General features: G+C 57.7%; 2 protein-coding genes, 1 long non-coding RNA gene and 1 other non-coding gene across 4 annotated transcripts; 2 read left to right on the forward strand and 2 right to left on the reverse strand.

Moving 5' to 3' along the window:
• Positions 1-164: 164 nt before the first annotated feature.
• Positions 165-11,460, reverse strand: INTS5 (integrator complex subunit 5). The gene is made up of 5 exons (XM_090129687.1): positions 11,350-11,460; positions 11,193-11,257; positions 9,606-9,676; positions 7,361-7,814; positions 165-4,397 (listed from the first exon to the last, which is right to left on the reverse strand). The coding sequence occupies exons 4-5, from the start codon at positions 7,480-7,482 to the stop codon at positions 1,601-1,603; spliced, it is 2,919 nt and encodes a 972-aa protein (XP_089985813.1). The 5' UTR covers positions 7,483-7,814; positions 9,606-9,676; positions 11,193-11,257; positions 11,350-11,460; the 3' UTR covers positions 165-1,600.
• Positions 11,441-15,278, forward strand: LOC149913468 (uncharacterized). Its single transcript, XR_016461236.1, has 2 exons — positions 11,441-11,658; positions 15,245-15,278. It is a non-coding gene; the product is annotated as an uncharacterized LOC149913468 (long non-coding RNA).
• Positions 11,749-11,878, forward strand: LOC116241029 (small nucleolar RNA SNORA57). Its single transcript, XR_004169436.1, has one exon. It is a non-coding gene; the product is annotated as a small nucleolar RNA SNORA57 (small nucleolar RNA).
• A 4,083-nt stretch (positions 15,279-19,361) lies between the features above and the next one.
• LOC149913469 (uncharacterized) lies at positions 19,362-26,574 on the reverse strand. Its single transcript, XM_090129724.1, has 4 exons — positions 26,338-26,574; positions 25,628-26,050; positions 20,823-20,882; positions 19,362-20,724 (listed from the first exon to the last, which is right to left on the reverse strand). The coding sequence occupies exons 2-4, from the start codon at positions 25,830-25,832 to the stop codon at positions 19,580-19,582; spliced, it is 1,410 nt and encodes a 469-aa protein (XP_089985850.1). The 5' UTR covers positions 25,833-26,050; positions 26,338-26,574; the 3' UTR covers positions 19,362-19,579.
• Between the last annotated feature and the right edge of the window lie 479 nt (positions 26,575-27,053).

Raw genomic sequence — 27,053 nt, forward strand, 5'->3', positions numbered from 1 at the left:
GATACCAGATTTATTTTCCCAAGATGTCACTTAGGTGCCATTAAGTCACACTGGGGTGGCACTTACTGACACTCAATGCCACTCGGGTGCCACCAAACATCATTTATTGTCCCAAGATGTCACTTGGGTGCCATTAAGTCACACTTATTAACACTTGATGCCACTTAGGTGCCATCAGATGTCATTTATTATCTCTAGAAGCCACTTTGGTGCCATTAAGTCATACTTGGGTGGCACTTATTGACCTGAGATGCCATTTGGGGACCTCCAGGTGCCACCTGGGTGCCATCAAGTGCCATTCATTGACGCCTGATGCCACTCATGTGGCTCCAGGTGGCATTTGGGTTCCATCAGATGCCATTTCTCGGCCCTCGATGCCACCTCGGTGCCTTCAGGTGCCATCAGATGCCATTTCTTGGTCCTCGATGCCATCTGGGTGCCTCCAGGTGCCATTCGAATTCCATCAGATGCCACTGATCGACTCCTGATGCCACTCAGGTTCCTCCAGATGGCATTTGGGTCCCATCAGGTGCCACTCATTGACCATTCGTGCCATCTGGGTGCCTCCAGGTGCCATCAGACACCCATTTCTTGGCCCTCAGTGCCACCTGGGTGCCTTCAGGTGCCATCAGGTTTCCATCAGATGCCATTTTTTCATCCTCAATGCCATCTGGGTGCCTTCAGGTGCCATCAGATGCCATTTTTCAACCCTAGATGCCATCTGGGTCTCTCGAGGTGTGCTTTGGGTGCCATCAGACGCCACTGATTGACCCTCGGTGCCATTCGGGTGCCCTCAGGTGCCATCTGGGTTCCATCAGATGCCCATTTCTTGACTGCTGATGCCATTCAGGTGGCCCAGGTGCCATCTATGTTCCATCAGATGCCATTTCTCGGCCCTCGATGCCATCCGGGTGCTTCCAGGTGCCATCAGATGGCCATTTCTTGGCCTTTAATGCCACCTGGGCACCTCCAGGTGCCATCAGATGCCACTGATTGACCCTCTCTGCCATCTGCGTGCCTTCAGGTGCCAGCTGTGTTCCATCAGATGCCACTTCTCAGCCCTTGATGCCATCCAGGTGCCTCCAGAGGCCATCAGACACCATTTCTTGACTTCCAATGCCATCTGGGTGCTTCCAGGTGCCATCAGATGCCATTTCTCAGCCCTCAATGCCATCTGGGTGCTGCTTTCAGGTGCCACCTGGGTTCCATCAGATGCCATTTCTTGGCCTCCAACGCCATCTGTGTGCTTCCAGTTGCCATTAGATGCCATTTCTTGACCCCCAGTGCCATCTGGGTGCCTCCAAGTGCCATCTGGGTGCCTTCAGACGCCATTTCTTGGCCCCCAGTGTCATCTGGGTGCCTTCGGGTGCCATGAGACGCCACTAATTGACCCTCAATGCCATCTGGGTTCTTCCAGGTTCCATCAGATGCCATTTCTCAGCCCTCAACACCATGCGGGTTCTTCCAGGTGCCATCCAGGTTCCACCAGATGCCATTTCTCAGCCCTCAATACCACCTAGGCACCTCCAGCTGCCACCAGCCCCCCATTTCCCAACCCCCACACCCCCACGGGCGCCTCCAGCAACCCGTTCTCCCTCCTTTAGGATCGAAACCTCCCAGCCAGCAGCCCGAGGCGATCGACGTTGCGATGCAACACGCTGTGCAAAGCCACCAAATATTTCCCCGGATCTCCTTCGCGGGCGAAATCACGCTGGAAAAGCCCCCTGTGTGGTTGGAAACTGAAACGCTGCGGCAGCGGGCTGTGCTCCCTCAAATATTCCCAAACACTCAGCAGCAACAGCCTGACTTCGAAGGGCGCCAGGCGGGGGAAAAGCTCCTGCACCTCACCCAGCACCGGAGGCAGCAGGGAGCCCTCGGCCATGCAAGCCACCAAGGCGCAGGATGCCTGCAGATGCCACGGCGATGAGGTGGTGTCCCCGTGCCGACACGCGTCCCAGTGAGCCATCAAAGTGGCCAGCAGCCCCCGCAGCAACACGGAGCAGTAGCACAGAGCCGGCCGACCCATGGCCACGACCCGCAGCAACGGGAAAAGCAACGGCTGCTGTCGGAAGCGTCGCAGGATGCCGAGGTCGCGCTCCACGGTGCTCCTGGCTTGTTCTTCCGGGGGCCAACACAGCTCTCCCCCAGCTGCCGCCGCTGCCGCCGGGCACACGCTGTCCACCAAAGCCGAAGCCACAGTTTTGGCCGCCTCGGGGCCGATGGAAGGGAGGGGAGGCGGAGCCGGCTCGGCGGCGCGGCAGCAGCGCAGGAGGACGTTGAGGAAGGCGTGGGTGTTACGGTTCACCTCCTCCTGGCTCCTCGTCGGCGGCCCCGAAGGTGCCTTCAAGCCGTGCCCGATGACACCGGCGTGGAAAACTGACCAGACTCCGGCTGAGAAATCCACGGCGGCGGTGAAGCGCCGGTTGGTGTCCAGCAGCGACGTGGCTGCGCCGTCTTTGCTGCCATCATCGCCGTCGTTGGCACCGGTCGCCGTGCCACCAAACAGCTCGGCGTTCCCCCCACGCAGAGCTCCCTCCACCAGCAGCTGCAAGGCGGCTTTGCCGGCGCTTGGCGTGACGGCGCTCAGTTTCTCCAGTAGCCGCGTGGCGTGGCACAGCCCGGCTCCGCCATCAGTGCCAGCGCGGCGCAGAGCCAGGAAGAAATGGTGCACGGCGGCACGGAGCCCGGCATGGAGCTGAGCCGGCCGCAGGCAACGTGGGGCTGGCAGGGAGCAGAGCAGCAGTGCTGCAGCTTCGGCCGTATCCGGCACGGGGTGAAGGAGGAGCTGCGCCAGCTCGGGGAGGTGTGACGCCAACGCCGGTGCTAATTGCGTCCCTAACGATGCTGGCTCGTTAGCGTCTTCGTTAGCAGCCACCAAAGCCAGGTTGTGCAGGAGCTGCGTGAGCTGCGGGGCCGGCAGAGCCCCGGCGTGGATTTGGCGCACGCAGAGCGCGGCGGTGGCGGCGGGGAGGTCGGCCAAGCTGGCAGATAGAACGGCGTGCAGCTGCGTGGCCAAAGCCAGCTCGTCCTGCCCTTTGGCCAAAGCCAGCAGGTGGAACATGGCCTCGGGAGCTCCGTGTGGGGCCGCATAAACAGCCAGAAGCCCCAGCAGCTGGTGCTGCCACAGGTAACGCTTCCTCTCCAACCTCAAGGTTTCGGCGCACAGCTCGGCCACGCGACCCCTCAGGGCTTCCAGGAAAGGAACGCAGCGTTGAGGACCGTCGGCCAGGCTGGGAGCTGAACGGTTGTGAACCAATTTCTGCAGTTGTAGCAGCAGGAGAGCAACCAGGCGGTCGCAGGCCTCGCGGACGCCGTCGTGAAGAGCCAAGCCAGGAGGGGTGATGACCGAGGCGGGCATGGCCGTGTCCAAAAGGAACTGCAGGGTGCGGAACGCCCCGGCCGACGTCTGGCAGATGAGACGGACCAGAAGGGCGACGGTGGAATCTAATTCGTCACGGGGCAGAGGGGAGAAACGTTGGTGGAGCTGGTTGAGCACCGAAGGTTTGAGGGATTCCACCAATTCAGCCGCCACGGTGCCTAAAAGCGGAGGGGACATGAGGGCAAGCTGCAGCAGGAAGGGAACGGTGCCTTTGTGCTGCCCGGGTGCCAAACCTTCGTGGAACATTCGCAGCAGCTCCTGCTTGATGCTGGCACCGTGGCGAGAAGCCAGGTGGCCCAGGATGCCCACCACCGAGGCCAGCTTGGGGACGCGTTTGTCACCGCCTCCCACCACCACGGCGTCCCCGTGGGCACAGAAATCCTTCAGGCCACAGGACAGCACTCGGCTGATGATGGTGCCCGGGAAGGAGCCCCCAATGTGGGCCACCACCCAATCAAAATGGGGCGAGTGCTGAACAGAGGTGTCCAGCAGGGCGTCCACGCAGGCGTCAGGGCAGGAGGCGATGAGGGCGGCCAGGCATTGGGCGTAAATGTCCATCAGGGTGCGCGTGGCCTCGCACGACATCCACAGCTGCAGCAGCTCGTTCAGCCCCCGCGCTCCGTGCCGTCCCGAATATTTGCTGCTCAGCTGCCCCAGCAGCTCCACGGCCCAGGCGGCCAACAGAGGAGCCCAGGCGTTGGGTTTGGCTTTGATGAAAGCCAACAGGAGGCGTTGAGTTTCGTGGATCACCTCGGTGAGAGCCGAAGGGGCGGCTGGGGGGAGGAGGAGGGGGTTGGAAGGGGGGTTGGAGGGGATTTCAGAACGCAGGCGGAGGTGGGCGCAGACGTGGTCGTCAAAAAGCCCAGCCAAGTGCTGCAGGACGGCGTGGCGGGCGGCTGGGAGGCGGCGGAGGAGGCGGAGGGCACAGCGAGCGTGATCCGGGGGGGACAAAGGGGTGCCCAGAGTGGGGTCTGAGCCCGTCAGAAAGGCTTTGAGCTCCTGGGAGAGGTCCTGGGGGCTGCAGAATGGGGTTAAGGGGGGGAAATAGGTTAGGATTGGGAAGAATTTGGGGGAAATGGGGAGATATGGGAAGAAATTGGGGGAAGGAGGGGAAATGGAGTTAAGTGGGGAGGAGATGGGGGCATAATGGGGACAAAGGGGTGCCCAGAGTGGGGTCTGAGTCTGTCAGAAAGGCTCTGAGCTCCTGGGAGAGGTCCTGGGGGTTGCAGAATGGGGTTAAGGGGGGGAAATAGGTTAGGATTGGGAAGAATGGGGGAGATAAGGGATGAAAATGGGGGAAAAATGGGGAAAGTTGAGGGGTGGAGGAGAAAAATTGAGGCAACAAGGGGAAAAATCAGGGCAAGGAGGGGTTAATAAAGAGGAAAAGGGGTTAAGTGGGGAGGAAATGAGGGGATACTGGGGACAAAGGGGTGCCCAGAGTGGGGTCTGAGCCCGTCAGAAAGGCTTTGGGACCCTGGGAGAGGTCCTGGGGGCTGCAGAATGGGGTTAAGGGGGGGGAAAATAGGTTAGGATTGGGAAGAATTTGGGGGAAATGGGGAGATATGGAAAGAAATTGGGGGAAGGAGGAGAAAACTGGGGGAAGAAGGGGGAATGGAGTTAAGTGGGGAGGAGATGGGGGGATACTGGGGACAAAGGGGTGCCCAGAGTGGGGTCTGAGCCCATCAGGAAGGCTTTGGGACCCTGGGAGAGGTCCTGGGGGCTGCAGAATGGGGTTAAGGGGGGGAAATAGGTTAGGATTGGGAAGAATGGGGGAGATATGGGATGAAAATGGGGGAAAAATGGGGAAAGTTGAGGAAAGGAGAAAATAAGGGAAAGAAGAGGGAAAATAGGGGGAAGAAGGGGTAATAAGGTTAACTGGGAAGAAATGGGGGGGATAATGGGGGAGATATGGGACATATGGGAGATATTTTGGGGGGGCAGAGAAGGGGGGGGGAATGAAGAGTTTAAAACTCAGAAGTGAGGGTTAAAGCGATGAAAAAGCATTAAATGTGAAGGAAATGGGGTTTAATGAGTGAGAATGGGGTCTGAATGGGGTTAAATGGGGTCTATATGGAGTCAGTATGGGGTTAAATGGAGTCTTTGTGGGGTCTATATGGGGTTAAATGGGGTTTAAATGGGGTCTAAATGGGATCAAATGTGGCTAAATGGGGTTAAATGGGGTCTATATGGGGTTAAATGAGTGCAAATGGGGTCTGAATGGGTTACGTGGGTGAGAATGGGGTCTATATGGGGTCTATGTGGGGTTAAATGGGGTCTATATGGGACTAAATGGAGTCTAAATGGGGTTAAATGGCGTCTAAATGGGGTCTAAGTAGGGAGTAAATGGGCTTATATGGGATTAAAAGGGGTGTATATGGGGCTAAATGGGGTTATATAGGATTAAATAGGGTTAAAGGGGGTTAAAAGGAATCTATATAGGGTTAATGGGGTTTAAAGGGGTCTATATGGGGTTAATTGGGGTTCAAAGGGGTCTATATGGGGAGTAGATGGGGGGGAAATGGGATTAAATGGGGTTATATGGGGTCTAAATGGGGTTATATGGGTGTACATGTGATTAAAAGGGGTTTAAAAGGATCTAAATGGGGTTAAATGGGGTTACAAGGGAGCGCAATGGGGTCTATGTGGGATTAATGGGGTTAAAACAGAACTAAATGGGGTTAAAGGGGATCTATATGGGGTTAAAAGAAGTTCAAAGTGGTCTATATGGGGTCTGTATGGGATTAAATGGGGTTAAACGGGATCTAAATGAGGTTAAAAGAGGTCTATAAGGGGTCTATATGGGATTAAATGGGGTTAATAGGGGTCGAAATGAGGTCTATATGGGATTAAAGGGGGTTAAAAGGGGTTTATGTGGGGTCTATATGGGATTAAATGGGGTTAAAAGGGGTCTACATGGGATTAAATAAGGTTAAAAGGGATCTATATAGGATTAAATGGGCTTAAAAGGGGTCTATGTGGGACTAAATGGGGTTAAAAGGGGTCTATATGGGGTCTATATGGGATTAAATAGGTTAAAAAGGGTCTATATGGGACTAAAAGGGCTTAAAAGGGGTCTATATGGGGTCTATGTGGGGTCTATATGGCAGTAAATAGGGTTAAAAGGGGCCTATGTAGGATTAAATGGGGTTAAAAGGGGTCTATATGGGCTAAATGGGGTTAAAAGGGATCTATATGGGATTAAATGGGGTTAAAAGGGGTCTATATGGGATTAAATAAGGTTAAAAGGGATCTATATAGGATTAAAGGTGTTTAAAAGGGGTCTATGTGGGACTAAATGGGGTTAAAAGGGATCTATATGGGGTCTATATGGGATTAAATAGGTTAAAATGGGTCTATATGGGACTAAAAGGGCTTAAAAGGGGTCTGTATGGGACTAAGTGGGGTTAAAAGGGATGTATGTGGGGTCTATATGGCAGTAAATAGGGTTAAAAGGGGCCTATGTGGGATTAAATGGGGTTAAAAGGGGTCTATATGGGCTAAATGGGGTTAAAAGGGATCTATATGGGATTAAATGGGGTTAAAAGGGGTCTATAAGGGATTAAATGGGGTTAAAAGGGGTCTATATGGGGCTAAATGGGGTTAAAAGGGATCTATATGGGATTAAATGGGGTTAAAAGGGGTCTATAAGGGATTAAATGGGGTTAAAAGGGGTCTATATGGGGTCTATATGGGATTAAATAGGCTAAAAGGGGTCTGTATGGGACTAAGTGGAGTTAAAAGGGGTCTGTATGGGGTCTATATGGGATTAAATGGGGTTAAACCGGATGTAAATGGGGTTAAATGGATGAAATGGGCCGAAAACCATAGAAGGGGGGGGGGGGGGGGGGGCGGTGAGGCCTACGGGGGTCTGTGGGGTTGGGGGGGGGGGGGGAGCGGGGCGGAAGGGCCGAAGCGTGGAACGAGAGGAAGGGGGGAGCGGGGGAGGTGGGAGGCTGGGAGGGGGGGGGATCGTGGCGGTACCTGAGCGGTGTCCGGGGGGGGCTGCCCGCACCGGGGGGGTCACACAGCGCGGCCATGGCGGCGGAAGGCGGGACGGAGGACCGGAGTGCAGAGTGCGCATGCGCGGAGCGCACTTCCGTCATCCGAACCGGAAATGTGTCGGGTAACTAAAAAAAAAGGGTTCCAAACCGGAAGCGTGTCCTTTTCGCTTCATGGTTCCGACCCGGGAAGTGTGAACCGTAGAATGGTTCCGCAGCTGAAATGTTCCGGCGCTGCGAAATGAGTCCGTGAGGAAACTTTTCGAGGGTGGGTTGGAGGGGGTTGAGGAAGAGGAGAAGGACAGAGGGACACGGAGAACACACGGACACGTAACAGCAACAAAAGCCTTTATTGGTCACATTGGGACGGCATCGAATCACTCAGTTCCCCGCTGTAACATCCGCCATCTCCACGTCCTGTGGCTTCTTGGGGACAGCTGAGGGGGGGGGGGGGTTTAAGAGGGGAGGAGCAACGACCCCATAGGAGTCCATGGGGACCCGGGGGGGGACAGGTGCCCCTCTGTGGCCACTTCCGTGTCATTTGGGGTCCCCAAAATGGCCCGGGGGGGGGGGGTCCTGGGAGCCATCACGCGATGGCTTCAGGGTGCCCTCCAGTGACCCCAGGGTAACCTCACATGACCCGTGATGACCCCACGTGACCCCAAGATGTCCCCAAAGTCCCACAAGGCATCCCCACGTGACCCCCAAAGACCCCTGAGGTGACCTCATGAGACACCCCATAATAACCCCATAACACCCCGTAACATACCATAACAGCCCATAATAACCCATGACACAACATAATAACCCCATAACATCCCATAATACCTCAGAACAACCCCAAGACCCCCATAATAAACCCATGTAACACATCCCATAAGAACCCCACGTGACACCCCATAATAACCCCTTATAACACCCCATAATAACCCCATATAACGCATCCCATAATAACCCCATATAACACCCCATAATAACCCCATATAACGCATCCCATAATAACCCCATATAACGCATCCCATAATAACCCCATATAACACATCCCATAATAACCCCACGCGACACCCCATAATAACCCCACGCGACACCCCATAATAACCCCATATAACACACCCCATAATAGCCCACGTGACACCCCATAATAGCCCACGTGACACCCCATAATAACCCCATATAACGCATCCCATAATAACCCCATATAACGCATCCCATAATAACCCCACGTGACACATCCCATAATAACCCCATATAACGCATCCCATAATAACCCCATATAACGCATCCCATAATAACCCCACGTGACACATCCCATAATAACCCCACGTGACACATCCCATAATAACCCCACGTGACACCCCATAATAACCCCATGAGACACCCCATAATAACCCCATGAGACACCCCATAATAACCCCATATAACACACCCCATAATAGCCCCATATAACACACCCCATAATAGCCCACGTGACACCCCATAATAACCCCACGTGACACCCCATAATAGCCCACGTGACACCCCATAATAACCCCACGTGACACCCCATAATAACCCCACGTGACACATCCCATAATAACCCCATATAACGCATCCCATAATAACCCCACATGACACATCCCATAATAACCCCATATAACACACCCCATAATAACCCCATATACATCCCATAATAACCCCACGTGACACCCCATAATAACCCCACGTGACACCCCATAATAACCCCATATAACACATCCCATAATAACCCCATGTGACATCCCATAACCCCACGTGACATCCCATAATAACCCCATGTGACACCCCATAATAACCCCATGTGACACCCCATAGTAACCCCATATAACACACCCCATAATAACCCCATATACATCCCATAATAACCCCACGTGACACCCCATAATAACCCCACGTGACACATCCCATAATAACCCCACGTGACACCCCATAATAACCCCATGAGACACCCCATAATAACCCCATATAACATCCCATAATAACCCCATATAACACATCCCATAATAACCCCATATAACATCCCATAATACCCCACGTGACATCCCATAATACCCCACGTGACATCCCACACATCCCACAATCCCCCACACATCCCACAATCCCCCACACATCCCACAATCCCCCCATAACATCCCATAATACCACCACGACCCCCCCCCCCCCCCCCCACGACGTCGCCATGACGCCGCCATGACGCCGCGCCCTCAACTCACCATTGGCCGAATGGCGGAGGCGTTTCAGGAGCTTCCGGCGGCGTTTGGAGGAGGGAGCCGGGATGGAAACGCTGCGGGGTTATTATGGGATGTCAGGGGGTTATTATGGGGTGTCACATGGGGTTATTATGGGGTGTCACGTGGGGTTATTATGGGGTGTCACGTGGGGTTATTATGGGATGTCAGGGGGGTTATTATGGGGTGTCACGTGGGGTTATTATGGGGTGTCACATGGGGTTATTATGGGATGTCAGGGGGTTATTCTGGGATGTTACATGGGGTTGTTATGGGATGTTACATGGGGTTATTATGGGGTGTCACGCGGACATTGGGGGCATTTGGGAACATTGGGGGCATTTGGGGACAATGGGGACATTTGGGGTCAATGGGGACATTTGGGACATTGGGGGCATTTGAGGACATTTGGGGACAATGGGGGCATTGGGGTCAATGGGGACATTGTGGGCATTTGAGGACATTTGGGGTCAATGGGGGCATTTGGGACATTGGGGGCATTTGAGGACATTTGGGGACAATGGGGGCATTGGGGTCAATGGGGACATTGTGGGCATTTGAGGACATTTGGGGTCAATGGGGGCATTGGGGTCAATGGGGACATTGTGGGCATTTGAGGACATTTGGGGTCAATGGGGGCATTGGGGTCAATGGGGGCATTTGAGGACATTTGGGGTCAATGGGGACATTTGGGGTCAATGGGGGCATTGGGGTCAATGGGGACATTGGGGGCATTTGAGGACATTTGGGGACAATGGGGACATTTGGGGTCAATGGGGGCATTTGAGGACATTGGGGGCATTTGAGGACAATGGGGACATTTGGGGTCAATGGGGACATTTGGGACATTGGGGGCATTTGAGGACATTTGGGGACAATGAGGACATTTGGGGTCAATGGGGGCATTGGGGTCAATGGGGGCTTTGGGGGCATTTGAGGACATTTGGGGACAATGAGGACATTTGGGGTCAATGGGGGCATTGGGGTCAATGGGGGCAATGGGGACACTGGGGGCATTGGGGTCAATGGGGACATTGGGGGCATTTGAGGCCATTTGGGGACAATGGAGACATTTGGGGTCAATGGGGGCATTGGGGACATTGGAGGCATTTGAGGCCATTTGGGGTCAATGGGGGCATTGGGGTCAATGGGGTCCATGTAGACACTGGGGTCAATGGGGACATTGGGGTCAATGTGGACATTGGGGTAAATGGGGGCATTGGGGTCAATGGGGGCATTGGGGTCAATGGGGTCAATGTGGACATTGGGGGCAATGGGGGCATTGGGGTCAATGGGGGCTTTGGGGTTATGGGGCTGTGGGATTATGGTTTTAAGGGATTGTGGGGTTATGGGTTTAAGGGATTATGGGGTTATGGGGCCATGGGGTTATGGGTTTATGGGATTATGGATTTAAGGGATTATGGGGCTGTGGGGTTATGGGTTTATGGGATCACGGTATATGGGTTTAAGGGATTATGGGGTTCCGGGCTGTAGGGTTTCGGGCCGTTGGGTCCCGGCGTTAAGGGACCACGGCGCTGTGGGGCACAGAGGCCGGGCGCCCGAAGAAATCACCGTTTCGGCCGCCTCCGCGCCTTGCTGAGTTCCCGCCGCCTCTTGAACAACTTCCGGCGCAGCTCCTGCGGGACGGAACCGTTACCGAGACCGGAACCGGAACTGCCCCCCCCCCCCCCTTTCCCTTTCCCTTTCCCCCAGGTTTCCCGCCGCGCACCGTTTTCGGTCGGTTGATTTTTCCCCCGATCCCCATCGCGCACGTGCGACTTCCGGCCCCGGCCACTTCTTGTTTCTCCGACTTCCGCTCACGCTGCTTCCGTTCCGTACCACGTGGCTCTCAAATCCACTTCCGCTCCTCACCTGTCATCCCGCCCATTCTCTCTCCCCATTGGTTGTCCGTCAGCCAGCGCCGCGCGCGATTGGCTCCTTCCAGACAGCGCCGCGTCTGATTGGCTGAGCGACGCACAAAAGGCGCCGCGTGGAGGCGAGCCGACCATTTTGCGGCAGAGCGGAGCGCGGAGCGGAGGTGCGGTAGTAATGGCGTCCGAAATACGGCTTCAGTTACGAGGGGGAGAAAGAGGGAACGTGGAGGCGGGGGGGTTGGATGGGGGAGGCTCCTCCGGTTCTTGGCAGGCCCGGCTCGCCGTGCCCGGCTCTGTATGGGCGGAGGTAGAGCAGAGACCGGAGCGGCGTCTTCGGTACCCGCGGCCATCCGCGGGGTTCTGCCCTCCCGCGCCGGGACACGCGAGGAACGTCGGGGGCGGCACGTGGGGAGGGGGTGGGAACCCCCCTTAGGGACCCGCATTGGGGTGAGGGTGTTGAGAACCCCCCTTAAGGACCCCCATAGGACCCCCTTTTCTTAAGGATCCCATTACTGATATGGGATTGGGAACCCCCCCTTAAGGACCCCCATAGGACCCCAATAGGGATATGGGGTTGGGACCCCCCTTTAAGGACCCCCACAAGGACCCCTTTCTCTTCAGGACCCCAATAGGGATATGGGGTTGGGACCCCCCTTTAAGGACCCCCATAGGGACACGTGGGTTGGGAAGCCCCCCTCAAGGACCCCCATGGGACCCCCATAGGACTGAGTGCGATGGGAACCCCCCCTTAAGGACCCCTTTCTCTTAGGGACCCCAGTAGGGATATGGGGCTGGGACCCCTCATTAAGGACCCCTAAAAGGATGAGGGTATTGAGAACCCCGCTTTAAGGACCCCCATAGGACCCCCCGCTCCCCTTAGGGACCCCTATAGGGCTGAGTGTGATGAGAGCCCCCCCATAGGGCCCCGTTTTCTTAAGGATCCCATTACTGATATGGGATTGGGAACCCCCCCTTAAGGACCCCCATAGGGCTCCCTTTTCTTGAGGACCCCAATAGGGATATGGGGTTGGGACCCCCCCTTAAGGACCCCCATAAGGATGTGGGGTTGAGAACCCCCCCCTTAAGGACCCCCATAGGACCCCCTTTTCTTAAGGATCCCATTACTGATATGGGATTGGGAACCCCCCCCCCCTTAAGGACCCCCATAGGGCCCCATTTTCTTAAGGACCCCAATAGGGATATGGGGTTGGGACCCCTCATTAAGGACCCCTAAAAGGATGAGGGTGTTGAGAACCCCCCTTTAAGGACCCCCATAGGGACACGTGGGTTGGGAACCCCCCCTATAACGACCCCCATAGAGCCTCCTCCCCTTAGGAACCCCTATAGGGCTGAGTGTGATGAGAGCCCCCTTAAGACCCCTTTTCTTAAGAATCCCTATAGGGATATGGGGTTGGAAACCCCCAAAGGGGCCCCTCCCCTTAGGGACCCCCATGGGGACACATGGGGTGGGAATCCCCCCTTAAAAACCCCCATAGGGATATGGGGTTGGGAACCCCAAGTAAGGACCTCAAGGTCCCTTAAGGACCCCAATAAGGATATGGGGTTGGGAACCCCCCGTAAGGACCCCATAGGACCCCAGGGTCCCTTAAGGACCCCAATAAGGATATGGGGTTGGGAAACCCCCTTAAGGACCCCATAGGACCCCAAGGTCCCTTAAGGACCCCAATAAGGATATGGGGTTGGGAAACCCCCTTAAGGACCCCATAGGACCCCAAGGTCCCTTAAGGACCCCAAAAAGGATATGGGGTTGGGAAACCCCCTTAAGGACCCCATAGGACCCCAAGGTGCCTTAAGGACCCCAAAAAGGATATGGGGTTGGGAAAACCCCCATTAAGGATCCCAATAAGGAAATGGGGTTGGCACACCCCCTTAAGGACCCCATAGGACCCCAAGGTCCCTTAAGGACCCCAATAAGGATATGGGATTGGGAAACCCCCTTAAGGACCCCATAGGACCCCAAGGTCCCTTAAGGACCCCAAAAAGGATATGGGATTGGGAAACCCCCTTAAGGACCCCATAGGACCCCAAGGTCCCTTAAGGACCCCAAAAAGGATATGGGGTTGGGAAACCCCCTTAAGGACCCCATAGGACCCCAGGGTCCCTTAAGGACCCCAAAAAGGATATGGGGTTGGGAAACCCATTAAGGACCCCCATAGGACCCCAAGGTCCCTTGAGGACCCCAAAAAGGAAATGGGGTTGGCAAACCCCCTTAAGGACCCCATAGGACCCCAAGGTCCTTTAAGGACCCCAAAAAGGATATGGGGTTGGGAAACCCCCATTAAGGACCCCCCTTAAGGACCCTTTTTTATAAGGACCCCAATAGGGATATGGGATTGGGAAAGCCCCCATTAAGGACCTCAAGGTCCCTTAAGGACCCCAAAAAGGAAATGGGGTTGAGAACCCCCCTTAAGGACCCCAATAAGGATATGGGGTTGGGAAACCCCATTAAGGACCCCAATAAGGATATGGGGTTGGGAAACCCCATTAAGGACCCCAAAAAGGATATGGGGTTGGGAAACCCCCTTTAGGACCCCAATAAGGATGTGGGGTTGGGAAACCCCCTTTAGGACCCCAAAAAGGATATGGGGTTGGGAAACCCCCTTTAGGACCCCAAGGTCCCTTGAGGACCCCAAAATGGAAATGGGGTTGGCAAACCCCCTTAAGGACCCCATAGGACCCCAAGGTCCCTTAAGGACCCCAAAAAGGATATGGGGTTGGGAACCCCCTTAAGGACCCCATAGGACCCCAGGGTTCCTTGAGGATCCCAAAAAGGATATGGGGTTGGGAACCCCCTTAAGGACCCCATAGGACCCCAAGGTCCTTTAAGGACCCCAATAAGGATATGGGGTTGGGAAACCCCATTAAGGACCCCAAAAAGGATATGGGGTTGGGAAACCCCCTTTAGGACCCCAAGGTCCCTTAAGGACCCCAAAAAGGAAATGGGGTTGGGAAACCCCCTTTAGGACCCCAATAAGGATGTGGGGTTGGGAAACCCCATTAAGGACCCCAAAAAGGAAATGGGGTTGGGAAACCCCCTTTAGGACCCCAAGGTCCCTTGAGGACCCCAAAATGGAAATGGGGTTGGCAAACCCCATTAAGGACCCCAAAAAGGATATGGGGTTGGGAAACCCCCTTTAGGACCCCCATAGGACCCCAAGGTCCCTTAAGGACCCCAATTAGGAAATGGGGTTGGGAACCCCCTTAAGGACCCCAAAAAGGATATGGGGTTGGCAAACCCCCTTAAGGACCCCATAGGACCCCAAGGTCCCTTAAGGACCCCAAAAAGGATATGGGGTTGAGAAACCCCATTAAGGACCCCCCTTAGGACCCTTTTTTATAAGGACCCCATAGGGATATGGGATTGGGAACTTCCAGAGGAGCCCCCTCCCTTTAGGGACCCCAATAGGGATGAGGGCATCCAGAACCTATAGGATCCCCATAGGGACCCCCATCCCCCTCTTAGGCAGGGCGATCCCCTATAAATCTATGGGACTGCGGACCCCCCCTATAGGGACATGAGAGTGTGGATCCCCCCTTAATGACCCCATATAGACCCGAGGTTTGGGACCACCTCCCCCACCCCCCTTTTTAGGATCCTGACCCCAAACACCCCCCTCCTCCCCCCCCTTAGGAACCCTAATAGGGACCCTTTGTAGGGCCGTGGGGGATGGGGACGCCCTATATGGGATTTGTGGGGTGGGGGCTCACAGCTCTGCTTTGTCTCTGTAGGTTCTGCTGATGGACGGCGCTGAGATGGGGGAGATGTGGGGCGGCCCTATAGAGTTCTTGACCCTATAAAGTGCTCAGCCCCATAGCCATGTGTGGGGCGACCCCATAGCCATATGTGGGGTGACCCCTAGAGCGTTTGGCCCCATAGCCATGTGTGGGGTGACCCCATAGAGTGTTTGGCCCCGTAACCATATGTGGGGCTGCCCTATAGAGTGCTTGGCCCCATAGCCATGTGTGGGGCGACCCCATAGAGTGCTTGGCCCCATAGCCATGTGTGGGGCGACCCCATAGAGTGTTTGGCCCCATAGCCATGTGTGGGGCGACCCCATAGAGTGTTTGGCCCCATAGCCATGTGTGGGGCGACCCCATAGAGTGTTTGGCCCCATAGCCATGTGTGGGGTGACCCCATAGAGTGTTTGGCCCCATAACCATATGTGGGGCTGCCCTATAGAGTTTGGCCCTATAGCCGTGTGTGGGGCGGCCCCATAAGTTCCCCCGAAATAAAGGCAGATTTTCTCCTCTATTGGGATCTTTTGTTTCTGCTGCCCTATAAACGGCATGTGGGGTTATGGGATTGGGGTGGCATTTGGGGTTTTGGGGTGGGATGTTGGGTTTGGGGTTTTGGGGTTGGATGTGGGGTTATGGGATTGGGGTTTTTTGGGTGGGATGTGGGGTTTTGGGGTTTATGGGATTGGGTTCATGGGGTTGGATGTGGGGTTGTAGGGTGGGATGTGGGGTTATGGGGTTGGGGTTTTTGGGTCCTGGGATTTGGGTTTTGGGGTGGGATGTGGGGTTTGGAGTTTATGGGATCGGGGTTATGGGGTTTATGGGATGATGGTGTTGGATGTGGGGTTGTAGGGTGGGATATGGGGTTATGGGGTTGATTATAGAGTTGGGTTTGGGGTTTTTGGGTGCGATGTGGGGTTATGGGGTTGGGTTTGGGGTTTTGGGGTTGGATGTGGGGTTTTGGGGTGGGATGTGGGGGTTAAGGGGTTTATGGGATTGGGGTCATGGGGTTGGATGTGGGGTTGTAGGGTGGGATGTGGGGTCTTGGGGTGGGATGTGGGGTTATGGGGTTGGTAATGGAGTTGGGTTTGGGGTTTTGGGATGGGATGTGGAGTTATGGGGTTGGTTGTAGGGTTGGGTTTGGGGTTTTGGGGTGGGATGTGGGGTTATGGGATTGGGGTTTTTGTGTTCTGGGATTGGGGTTTTGGGGTGGGATGTGGGGTTTTGGGGTTTATGGGATTGGGTTCATGGGGTTGGATGTTGGGGTTGTAGGGTGGGATGTGGGGTCTTGGGGTGGGATGTGGGGTTATGGGGTTGGGGTTTTTGGGTCCTGGGATTGGGGTTTTGGGGTGGGATGTGGGGTTTGGAGTTTATGGGATCGGGGTTATGGGGTTTATGGGATGATGGTGTTGGATGTGGGGTTGTAGGGTGGGATATGGGGTTATGGGGTTGATTATAGAGTTGGGTTTGGGGTTTTTGGGTGCGATGTGGGGTTATGGGGTTGGGTTTGGGGTTTTGGGGTGGAATGTGGGGTTCTGGGATTGGGGTTTTTATGTTCTGGGATTGGGGTTTTGGGGTGGGATGTGGGGTTTGGGGGTTTATGGTATTGGGGTCATGGGGTTGGATGGGGGGTTACGGGGTTGGGTTTGGGGTTTTGGGGTGCGATGTGGGGTTCTGGGATTGGGGTTTTTTGGGTGGGATGTGGGGTTTTGGGGTTTATGGGATTGGGTTCATGGGGTTGGATGTGGGGTTGTAGGGTGGGTTGTGGGATTTTGGGGTGGGATGTGGGGTTATGGGGTTGGGGTGGCGTTTGGGGTTTTGGGGTGGGATGTGGGGTTATGGGATTGGGGTTTTTTGGGTGGGATGTGGGGTTTTGGGGTTTATGGGATTGGGTTTATGGGGTTGGATGTGGGGTTGTAGGGTGGGATGTGGGATGTGGGGTTATGGGGTTGGTAATGGAGTTGGGTTTGGGGTTTTGGGGTGGGATGTGGGGTTATGTGGTTGGGTTATGGGGTTATGGGGTTGGATGTGGACTTATGGGATTGGGGTGGCGTTTGGGGTTTTGGGGTGGGATGTGGAGTTATGGGGTTGGTTATAGGGTTGGGTTTGGGGTTTTGGGGTGGAATGTGGGGTTCTGGGATTGGGGTTTTTATGTTCTGGGATTGGGGTTTTGGGGTGGGATGTGGGGTTTTGGGGTTTATGGGATTGGGTTTATGGGGTTGGATGTGGGGTTGTAGGGTGGGATGTGGGATGTGGGGTTATGGGGTTGGTAATGGAGTTGGGTTTGGGGTTTTGGGGTGGGATGTGGGGTTTTGGGGTTTATGGGATTGGGTTCATGGGGTTGGATGTGGGGTTTTGGGGTTGGGTGGAGACAAGTCACATTTTGGGGTAGAACAGCGATATTTTGGGGGAGAACCCCCCCATCCCCATTTATTCTCCACAGCTCTCCGCTTTACGCCCCCTCCCCTCCCCCCCCATCACCCCCCCCTCCCCAAAGGACCCCCTTTAATCTCATAGGGGGGGGGGCTCACAATTTCCCTGCGACCGACGGACAGACAGGCGGACGGACAGACAGCAGCTCTGCATTCCTTTTATTTAAAGGGTTTGGAAGGAGGGGGGGGGGTTGGAAATGGAGGGGGGGGGGGGTTTACCTTTATTCCTCCCCCCTCAACAGCCGGGCCAAAGGAATTAAAGCCCCCCACCGTTGGCATCTCAGATCCGCTCTCCCCTCCCGACCCCAAATCAAAATCAACCCCCGGGGGGGCAAAAAAGCGGCCGCCATCCATTCCCCCCCCCCCCCAACCCCCCCCGCCGCCCCCTCCCCATCCTTTTCACTCCTATCATCCAAAAGAAAAGGTTTGAGGGAATCGGGGGGCGGTCGGATTTTATCGCATATTATTCTGCTTTCTGGACCCCCCCGGAGATTTTGCCACATGCTTTCGAACATTCGACGTTTTTTTGGGGGGTCCCAAATTTTCGGGATGGTTAAAGGTCGTAACAGAGCCGTTAAAGGTAAATGGAGGGGGGGTAAATTAGTTAAAATCGCCGACCCCCCCGACGAACTGAAAACGGCGACGACGGGAAGAATTGAAGGAAGGGGGCGAAAAGAAGGTCGTAAAATCAACCTTAAATTCGCCCCCCCCGGGGGTAAACGGACCACGCGACCCTCCGCCCCCCCCACGTTTAACAGCAAAGCCAAAACTCGAAGCTGGGGGTGGGAAGAAAAACGCGGCTCCAAACGGAATCGAAGCTGTAAAACCCCCCCTTTTTTTCTTCCTCCTTTCCCCCCCCCCGCCACGGCTCTCCCGTAACCTCGAGGATCCGGGGGGGCGCCGAAAGGCGGTGGGATGGGAGGGGGGGGGAAGGGAAGGAGATGGAGAAAAAAAGGGGGGGGTTGGATAGAAAGGATGGTGAGGGTCGAAATCCCACCACCCCCCATCCCTCCCCCCCCCCCGCCGCCGCTTTCAGCCGCCGTCGAACGAATCGGGGGGGCGTGAAAAGGGAAGGGGGGGCAAAACAAGACGCTAATTAATTTGGGGGGGCTCAAAGAGGTCGTTAAAGCCAAATGAAGCCCGGCTCGATCCTTAACATCCAGCTCCTCTTTTCCGATGCTTTCGGGATTTAAAGGACGAACGGTGCCGTAAATTAAAAGCGGGGAGGAGGAACTCAAAACTCCCTGCCCCCCCCTCCAATTAAATCCCCCCCCCTCCCCAAAACGGGCGGTTAAACGGCGCAGGTAACGGCTGCAAGCTTTGGGTTTGGGGGGGCCGGGTGCACGAGTCAATATTTTTAAATAACCCCGTAACTCCCCCCCCCCTTCATGAGATGGGAAAGGAGCCCCCAAAACCCCCGACCTTAAAGCGGAACCCAAAACCCCCCCCCAACCCACCGCCGCCCCCCCCGCCGCTTCTAAAAGCTGGGGGGCGAAACGGGGGCAACGCAAAAGCAACGAAACGAAAGCTGAGGTCAACTCGGTTGGGGGGGGAGTGGGGGGGGTCCCGTGTCGTCGCCCCCCTCCCCCCCCCCCCCAGGTATTTCGACAGAATCACCAAAGCCCGACAAAAAACGCCGGGATTTTCCCCCCCACCACCACCACCCCCCCCAGCCCCATTTCCCCCCCCCCACCGCGCCGCCAATTTCACCACCAAAGCCTGAAGCCAGCGGCCCCCCCCCCCGCCTTCATCATCATCATCATCACCATCATCATCACCACCGTCAAAACAAGAAGAAGCCGCCAGCTCGAAACGGGGCAGGAGAAATTCGGGGGGGTCGGCGAAATTGGGGAAGAGGTTGGACGCTAAATCGGGGGGGAGGGGGGGCACGGGGGGGTTAGAGAGGCAGAAGAGGAAGAAGAGGCGCAGGGAAGGATGAAGGGCGGGGTGTTGGGTTAAAGAAACCAAACGGCGTTGGAAGGAAGGAAGGATGGGGTGACGACCCCCATTTCCTCCCCCTCCCCCCCCCCCGGGACCCCCGGAGGATGGAATGAAGCAATGCTGGCTCTACGGTGGGCAGCAGATGGTTTGGAATTGGGGATGGGGTCGGAGGGGGGGGCGAAGGGTTTTCGGTGCCCCCCAGATTCCAAAGGAGCTGAGCTTGGGCTGCTGGGGTCAGGAGGAAGGAATGGGAGAGGAGGAAGAGGAGGAGACGGCGGGGAGGTGGGGGGGGGAAGGGGGGGTCTGGATCCGGAGGTTTGGTGTGAGGTTGGTTGGGATCCGGTGGGGTTTTGTCATCGGGATCCCCGAAATCCAGCGGTGCGGAGGTGTGGGGATCTTTGGGATCTGGGGAGGTGGAGTGAAGGGAAATGGCTGGATTCTGCAGAGCTGTGCTGGGGGGATCCGTGGGATCCGGTGGTGCTGGGGACAGGGGATCCCTAGGATCTGGTGCTGCTGTGGCACGGGGATGCATGGGATCTGGTGATGCTGTGGCACAGGGATCCCTAGGATCTGGTGGTGCGGTGGCACGGGGATCCCTAGGATCCAGTAGTGCAGTGGCATGGGGATCCCTAAGATCCAGTGGTGCAACGGCACGAGGATCCCTAAGATCCAGTGGTGCAACAGCACAAGGATCCCCAGGATCTGGTGATGCCATGGCACGAGGATCCCTAAGATCCAGTGGTGCAATGGCACAGGGATCTCCAGGATCTGGTGATGCCATTGCACAGGGATCCCTGGGATCTAGTGATGCCATGGCACGAGGATCCCTGGGATCTGGTGATGCCGTGGCACGAGGATCCCTGGGATCTGGTGATACCATGGCACAGGGATCCCTGGGATCTGGTGATGCCGTGGCACGATGATCCCGGGGATCTGGTGATGCCGTGGCACAGGGATTCCTGGGATCTGGTGATGCTGTGGCACGAGGATCCCGGGGATCTGGTGATGCCACGGCACGGGGATCTGTTGGATCCAGCAAAACGGGGCGGTGGGATCCACTGGAGTTGGGTCCCACGGCGATGCGAGGCTGGGCAAAATCAGCTGCCAAAGGAAACAGAAAAGATTTCAGCCACCCAGCAGGAAGGGATCGAGTGGATCACAGCGGGGGGGGGGGGCGGGGGGGGGGTGAAAGGAATCACCTGCAGGGCTGGGGGATGAGCCAGGATCTGATCCAACTGCAGGGCAGGAGCCACTGGGATCTGATGGGAAAGGAAAGGGGGGGGGTCTCAGCTGCTGGGCCACAATATGGGGCTGGGGGTCTCATGCTATGAGGGTGGGGGTCTCAGCTGCTCTGCCTTCCTATGGGGGTGGGGGTCTCAGGTTATGGGGGTGGGGGTCTCAGCTGCTGTGCCACAATATGGGGGTGGGGGTCTCAGCTGCTCTGCCTTCCTATGGGGGTGGGGGTCTCAGCTGCTGTGCCACAATATGGGGGTGGGGGTCTCATTCTATAGGGGTGGGGGTCTCAGCTGCTGTGCCACAATATGGGGGTGGGGGTCTCAGCTGCTGTGCCACAATATGGGGGTGGGGGTCTCAGGTTATGGGGGTGGGGGTCTCAGCTGCTGTGCCACTCTATTGGGGGTGGGGGTCTCATGCTATAGGGGTGGGGGTCTCAGGTTATGGGGGTGGGGGTCTCAGCTGCTGGGCCACAATATGGGGGTGGGGGTCTCATGCTATAGGGGTGGGGGTCTCAGCTGCTCTGCCTTCCTATGGGGGTGGGGGTCTCAATATGGGGGTGGGGGTCTCAGCTGCTGTGCCACAATATGGGGGTAAGGGTCTCAGGTTATGGGGGCGGGGGTCTCAGCTGCTGTGCCATGCGATGGGGGTGGGGGTCTCATGCTATGAGGGTGGGGGTCTCAGCTGCTGTGCCACTCTATGGGGGTGGGGGTCTCCTGCTATGGGGGTGGGGGTCTCAGGTTATGGGGGTGGGGGTCTCACCTGCTGTGCTCTTCTATGGGGGTGGGGGTCTCATGCTATGGGGGTGGGGGTCTCATCTGCTGTGCCACAATATGGGGTTGGGGGTCTCATGCTATGGGGGTGGGGGTCTCAGCTGCTGTGCCACAATATGGGGGTGGGGGTCTCATGCTATAAGGGTGGGGGTCTCAGCTGCTGTGCCACTCTATTGGGGGTGGGGGTCCCATGATATAGGGGTGGGGGTCTCAGCTGCCGTGCCTTCCAATGGGGGTGGGGGTCTCATGCTATGGGGGTGGGGGTCTCAGCTGCTGTGCCACAATATGGGGGTGGGGGTCTCAGGTTATGGGGGTGGGGGTCTCAGCTGCTGTGCCACTCTATGGGGGTGGGGGTCTCAATATGGGGGTGGGGGTCTTAGCTGCTGTGCCACAATATGGGGGTGGGGGTCTCAGGTTATGGGGGTGGGGGTCTCAGCTGCTGTGCCACTCTATGGGGGTGGGGGTCTCAGGTCATGGGGGTGGGGGTCTCAGCTGCTGTGCCTCCCTATGGGGGTGGGGGTCTCATGCTATAGGGGTGGGGGTCTCAGCACCTGTGCCTTCCTATGGGGGTGGGGGTCTCAGCTGCTGTGCCACAATATGGGGGTGGGGGTCTCAGGTTATGGGGGTGGGGGTCTCAGCTGCTGTGCTCTCCTATGGGGGTGGGGGTCTCAGGTTATGGGGGCGGGGGTCTCAGCTGCTGTGCCACAATATGGGGGTGGGGGTCTCAGCTGCTGTGCCACACTATTGGGGGTGGGGGTCTCATGCTATGGGGGTGGGGGTCTCAGCTGCTGTGCCACTCTATTGGGGTGGGGGTCTCATGCGATGGGGGTGGGGGTCTCAGATGCTGTGCCACAATATGGGGGTGGGGGTCTCATGCTATGGGGGTGGGGGTCTCAGCTGCTGTGCCACTCTATGGGGGTGGGTGTCTCAATATGGGGGTGGGGGTCTTAGCTGCTGTGCCACAATATGGGGGTGGGGGTCTCAGGTTATGGGGGTGGGGGTCTCAGCTGCTGTGCCACTCTATTGGGGTGGGGGTCTCAGGTTATGGGGGCGGGGGTCTCAGCTGCTGTGCTCTCCTATGGGGGTGGGGGTCTCATGCTATGGGGGTGGGGGTCTCAGCTGCTGTGCCTCCCTATGGGGGTGGGGGTCTCAGGTTATGGGGGCGGGGGTCTCAGCTGCTGTGCCACAATATGGGGGTGGGGGTCTCAGGTTATGGGGGAGGGGGTCTCAGCTGCTGGGCCACAATATGGGGGTGGGGGTCTCATGCTATAGGGGTGGGGGTCTCAGCTGCTCTGCCTTCCTATGGGGGTGGGGGTCTCAATATGGGGGTGGGGGTCTCAGCTGCTGTGCCACAATATGGGGGTGGGGGTCTCATGCTATGGGGGTGGGGGTCTCAGGTTATGGGGGTGGGGGTCTCAGCTGCTGTGCCACTCTATTGGGGTGGGGGTCTCATGCGATGGGGGTGGGGGTCTCAGCTGCTGTGCCACTCTATTGGGGTGGGGGTCTCATGCTATGGGGGTGGGGGTCTCAGCTGCTGTGCCACTCTATTGGGGTGGGGGTCTCATGCTATAGGGGTGGGGGTCTCAGGTTATGGGGGTGGGGGTCTCAGCTGCTGGGCCACAATATGGGGGTGGGGGTCTCATGCTATAGGGGTGGGGGTCTCAGCTGCTCTGCCTTCCTATGGGGGTGGGGGTCTCAATATGGGGGTGGGGGTCTCAGCTGCTGTGCCACAATATGGGGGTGGGGGTCTCAGGTTATGGGGGTGGGGGTCTCAGCTGCTGGGCCACAATATGGGGGTGGGGGTCTCATGCTATAGGGGTGGGGGTCTCAGCTGCTGTGCCACTCTATTGGGGTGGGGGTCTCAGGTTATGGGGGCGGGGGTCTCAGCTGCTGTGCTCTCCTATGGGGGTGGGGGTCTCAGGTTATGGGGGTGGGGGTCTCAGCTGCCGTGCCACTCTATGGGGGTGGGGGTCTCCTGCTATGGGGGTGGGGGTCTCAGCTGCTGTGCCACTCTATGGGGGTGGGGGTCTCCTGCTATGAGGGTGGGGGTCTCAATATGGGGGTGGGGGTCTCAGCTGCTGTGCCACTCTATGGGGGTGGGGGTCTCAGGTTATGGGGGTGGGGGTCTCACCTGCTGTGCTCTTCTATGGGGGTGGGGGTCTCATGCTATGGGGGTGGGGGTCTCACCTGCTGTGCTCTTCTATGGGGGTGGGGGTCTCATGCTATGGGGGTGGGGGTCTCAGCTGCTGTGCCACAATATGGGGGTGGGGGTCTCATGCTATGGGGGTGGGGGTCTCAGGTTATGGGGGTGGGGGTCTCAGCTGCTGTGCCACAATATGGGGGTGGGGGTCTCAGGTTATGGGGGTGGGGGTCTCAGCTGCTGTGCCACTCTATGGGGGTGGGGGTCTCAATATGGGGGTGGGGGTCTCATGCTATAGGGGTGGGGGTCTCAGGTTATGGGGGTGGGGGTCTCAGCTGCTGTGCCACTCTATAGGGGTGGGGGTCTCAGCTGCTCTGCCTTCCTATGGGGGGGGGTCTCATGCTATGGGGGTGGGGGTCTCAGCTGCTGTGCCACTCTATTGGGGGTGGGGGTCTCAGGGCTCTGCTACTCTATGGGGGTGGGGGTCTCAATATGGGGGTGGGGGTCTCAGCTGCTGTGCCACAATATGGGGGTGGGGGCCATGAAGATGATCGGGGTGATTGGAGGCTATAAAAGTGAGTGGGGGGCCACGAAGATGGTGCTGAAGGCCAGGTTGGATGGGGCCCAATGGTACAGATCCCCCCCCCCCCCCCCCCAAAATCCACCCCCAATGCCACAGATCCACGCCCCCCCTCCCCAAAATTCACCCCCAATGCCACGGATCCCCCCCCCCCCAAAATTGACACCCATCCCCCCCCCTCCCCAAAATCAACCCCTAATGCCCCAACCCCCCCCCCATATTCACCCCCAATACCACAGACCCCCCCTCCCCCTCCCCCCCAAATCCACCCCCAATGGCACAGGCCCCCCCTCCCCCCCCCAAAATTCACCCCCAATCCCACCACAGGATCCCTTGGGTGTCGCCCCCCCACCCCCCCCGCCCAAAATTCACCCCCAATGCCACGGATCCCCCCCCCAAATTCACCCCCAATGCCACAGACACCCCCTCTCCCCCCCAAAATCCACCCCCAATGCCCCCCCCCCCCCAAAATCCACCCCCAATGCCACGGATCCCGCCCCCCCCTCCCCAAAATTGACACCCATCCCCAACCCCCCTCCCCAAAATTTACCCCCAATCCCACCACAGGATCCCTTGGGTGTCGCCCCCTGCCCCCCCTCCCCAAAATTCACCCCCAATGCCACAGACCCCCCCTCCCCCCCCCCAAATTCACCCCCCAATACCACAGACCCCTCCCCCCCCCCCCCAAAATTCACCCCCAATCCCACCACAGGATCCCTTGGGTGTCACCCCCCCGCCCCCCTCTGCCCAAAATTCACCCCCAATGCCACGGATCCCGCCCCCCCCTCCCCAAAATTGACACCCATCCCCCCCCCTCCCCCAAAATCCACCCCCAATGCCACAAACCTCCCTCAGCCCCCCCCAAAATCCACCCCCAATGCCCCGACCCCCCCCCAGAATTCACTCCCACTGTCACAGATCCCCCCCCCTCCCCAAAATTCAGCCCAATGCCCCAAACCCCCCCCAAAATTCACCCCCAATGCCACAAAACTCCCTCAGCCCCCCCCAAAATCCACCCCCAATGCCCCAAACCCCCCCCAAAATTCACCCCCAATGCCACCACAGGATCCCTTGGGTGTCCCCCCCCCGCCCCCCCTCCCCAAAATTCACCCCCATTGCCCCAACCCCCCCCCCCCAAAATCCACCCCCAATGCCCCCCCCCCCAAAATTCACCCCCAATCCCACCACAGGATCCCTTGGGTGTCCCCCCCCCGCCCCCCCCCGCCCCCCCCTCCGCCCCCCTCGCTCCCCCCCCCGCCCCCCCCCAAACCTTCTCACCTTCCGCCAGCAGCAGAACCAGGGGCTGCACTGCAGACCCCGCAGCCAAACGAGCCAAAAGGGACCTCCGTGCGGGGGGGGGCAACATTTTTTTGGGGGGGTCCCCGGGTCCTTTTGCCTTCAGCAATTCCCTCAGGCATTCAGCAGCCGCCGCCGGTGCCCCCCCTTGTTTTAAACCCCCCCCCTCAATTTCCTGTAGCAGCATGGCTATCAAGGGGGCGACATCCAGTGACCCCCCCCCCCCACCGCGCCGGTAGCCAACAAAACGGTGACGGTGGCCAAAAAGAGAAGAGAACGGGGGGGGGTCGCGGGATTTTGGGGTAAAGTCAGCAGTTCCAACAACGCCTCGTAAATTTCCGCGACCCCCCCGCGACCCCCGCACAACTCCCGGGGGAATTCCAGTAATAACAGCAGCAACTCCGTCTGTGGGAGGGGAAACTGGGTGTAAGGGGGGGGGGGACACACGGGGTCTCTTTCCAGCTTAGCATCACCCCCCCCCAAGACACGCTGTCCCCCCCCCCCCCACCACCACCCGGGCTCGCCTTAATTTGGGTCGGTGGGCTGTGAGAACCAAAGGGAGAGCGGAACGCTAGTGAGGTAGAACGCGTTTCCGGGGGGGACGTATTTTAGCGGTGCACGCGTTCACTTTAGGGGGAGTAGTTACGGTGGGACCCATTGGGGGATAATGGAGGAAATCGCAGGAGCCTCACCTGGTGGCGCGGGGAGGAGGGGTGGTGGCGGCGGAGGGCGCGCAGAGCCGGGGGAGCGGAAGGGGTTTGGAGGCTGAGGGCCGCCGTCAGCCGCCCCCAAGGCCCCGCCATGGCGCTGCGGGGCGCGACCGGAAGCGGGGCGTGGAGGAGCGGGGTGTTGCCGGAAGTGGGTCGTGACCGGAAGTAGGGCGTGGCGGCGTGGGAGGGTGAGACCGGAAGTGGGAGGGAGGGTGTCTGTGTGGCCCCGCCCCCCTCATGGCCCCATAGGGCCCCACGGTGCCCCATAGCCCCCATAGGGCCGCTGTCGCCATGCGGGCACCCTGTAGCCGCCCTATAGCCGCCCTGTGGCCCCTCACAGACCCCATATAACCCCCCATAACCCCTCACAGCCCCCCCATAACCCCTCACAGACCCCATATAACCCCCTATAACACCCCACAGCCCCCCATAACCCCTCACAGACCCCCTACTACCCCTCACAGACCCCATATAACCCCTCACAGACCTCCTATAAGCCCCCATAACCCCTCACAGACCCCTTACAGACCCCCTATAACCCCTTACAGACCCCCTATAACCCCTCACAGACCCCCCATAACCCCTTACAGACCCCATATAACCCCCATAACCCCTCACAGACCCCATATAACCCCCCATAACCCCTCCCAGACCCCTATAATCCCTCCCAGACCCCATATAACCCCCCACAGACCCCA

Source organism: Phasianus colchicus, chromosome 37 (genome assembly GCF_987193195.1).
Source record: "Phasianus colchicus chromosome 37, bPhaCol1.hap1.1, whole genome shotgun sequence".
NCBI classification, from domain to species: domain Eukaryota; kingdom Metazoa; phylum Chordata; class Aves; order Galliformes; family Phasianidae; genus Phasianus; species Phasianus colchicus.

Bases quoted from the DNA above. Each gene is read 5' to 3' on its own strand.
- INTS5 (XM_090129687.1), bottom strand. From the start codon at position 7,482: ATGACGGAAGTGCGCTCCGCGCATGCGCACTCTGCACTCCGGTCCTCC. The intron at 4,398-7,360 runs GTACCGCCACGA...CCCATTCTGCAG, and splicing joins CCCCCCCGGACACCGCTCAG to CCCCCAGGACCTCTCCCAGG.
- LOC149913469 (XM_090129724.1), bottom strand. From the start codon at position 25,832: ATGCTGCTACAGGAAATTGAGGGGGGGGGTTTAAAACAAGGGGGGGCA. The intron at 20,883-25,627 runs GTGAGAAGGTTT...CTTTCCCATCAG, and splicing joins GGTTCTGCTGCTGGCGGAAG to ATCCCAGTGGCTCCTGCCCT. The intron at 20,725-20,822 runs GTGATTCCTTTC...TTCCTTTGGCAG, and splicing joins CTCATCCCCCAGCCCTGCAG to CTGATTTTGCCCAGCCTCGC.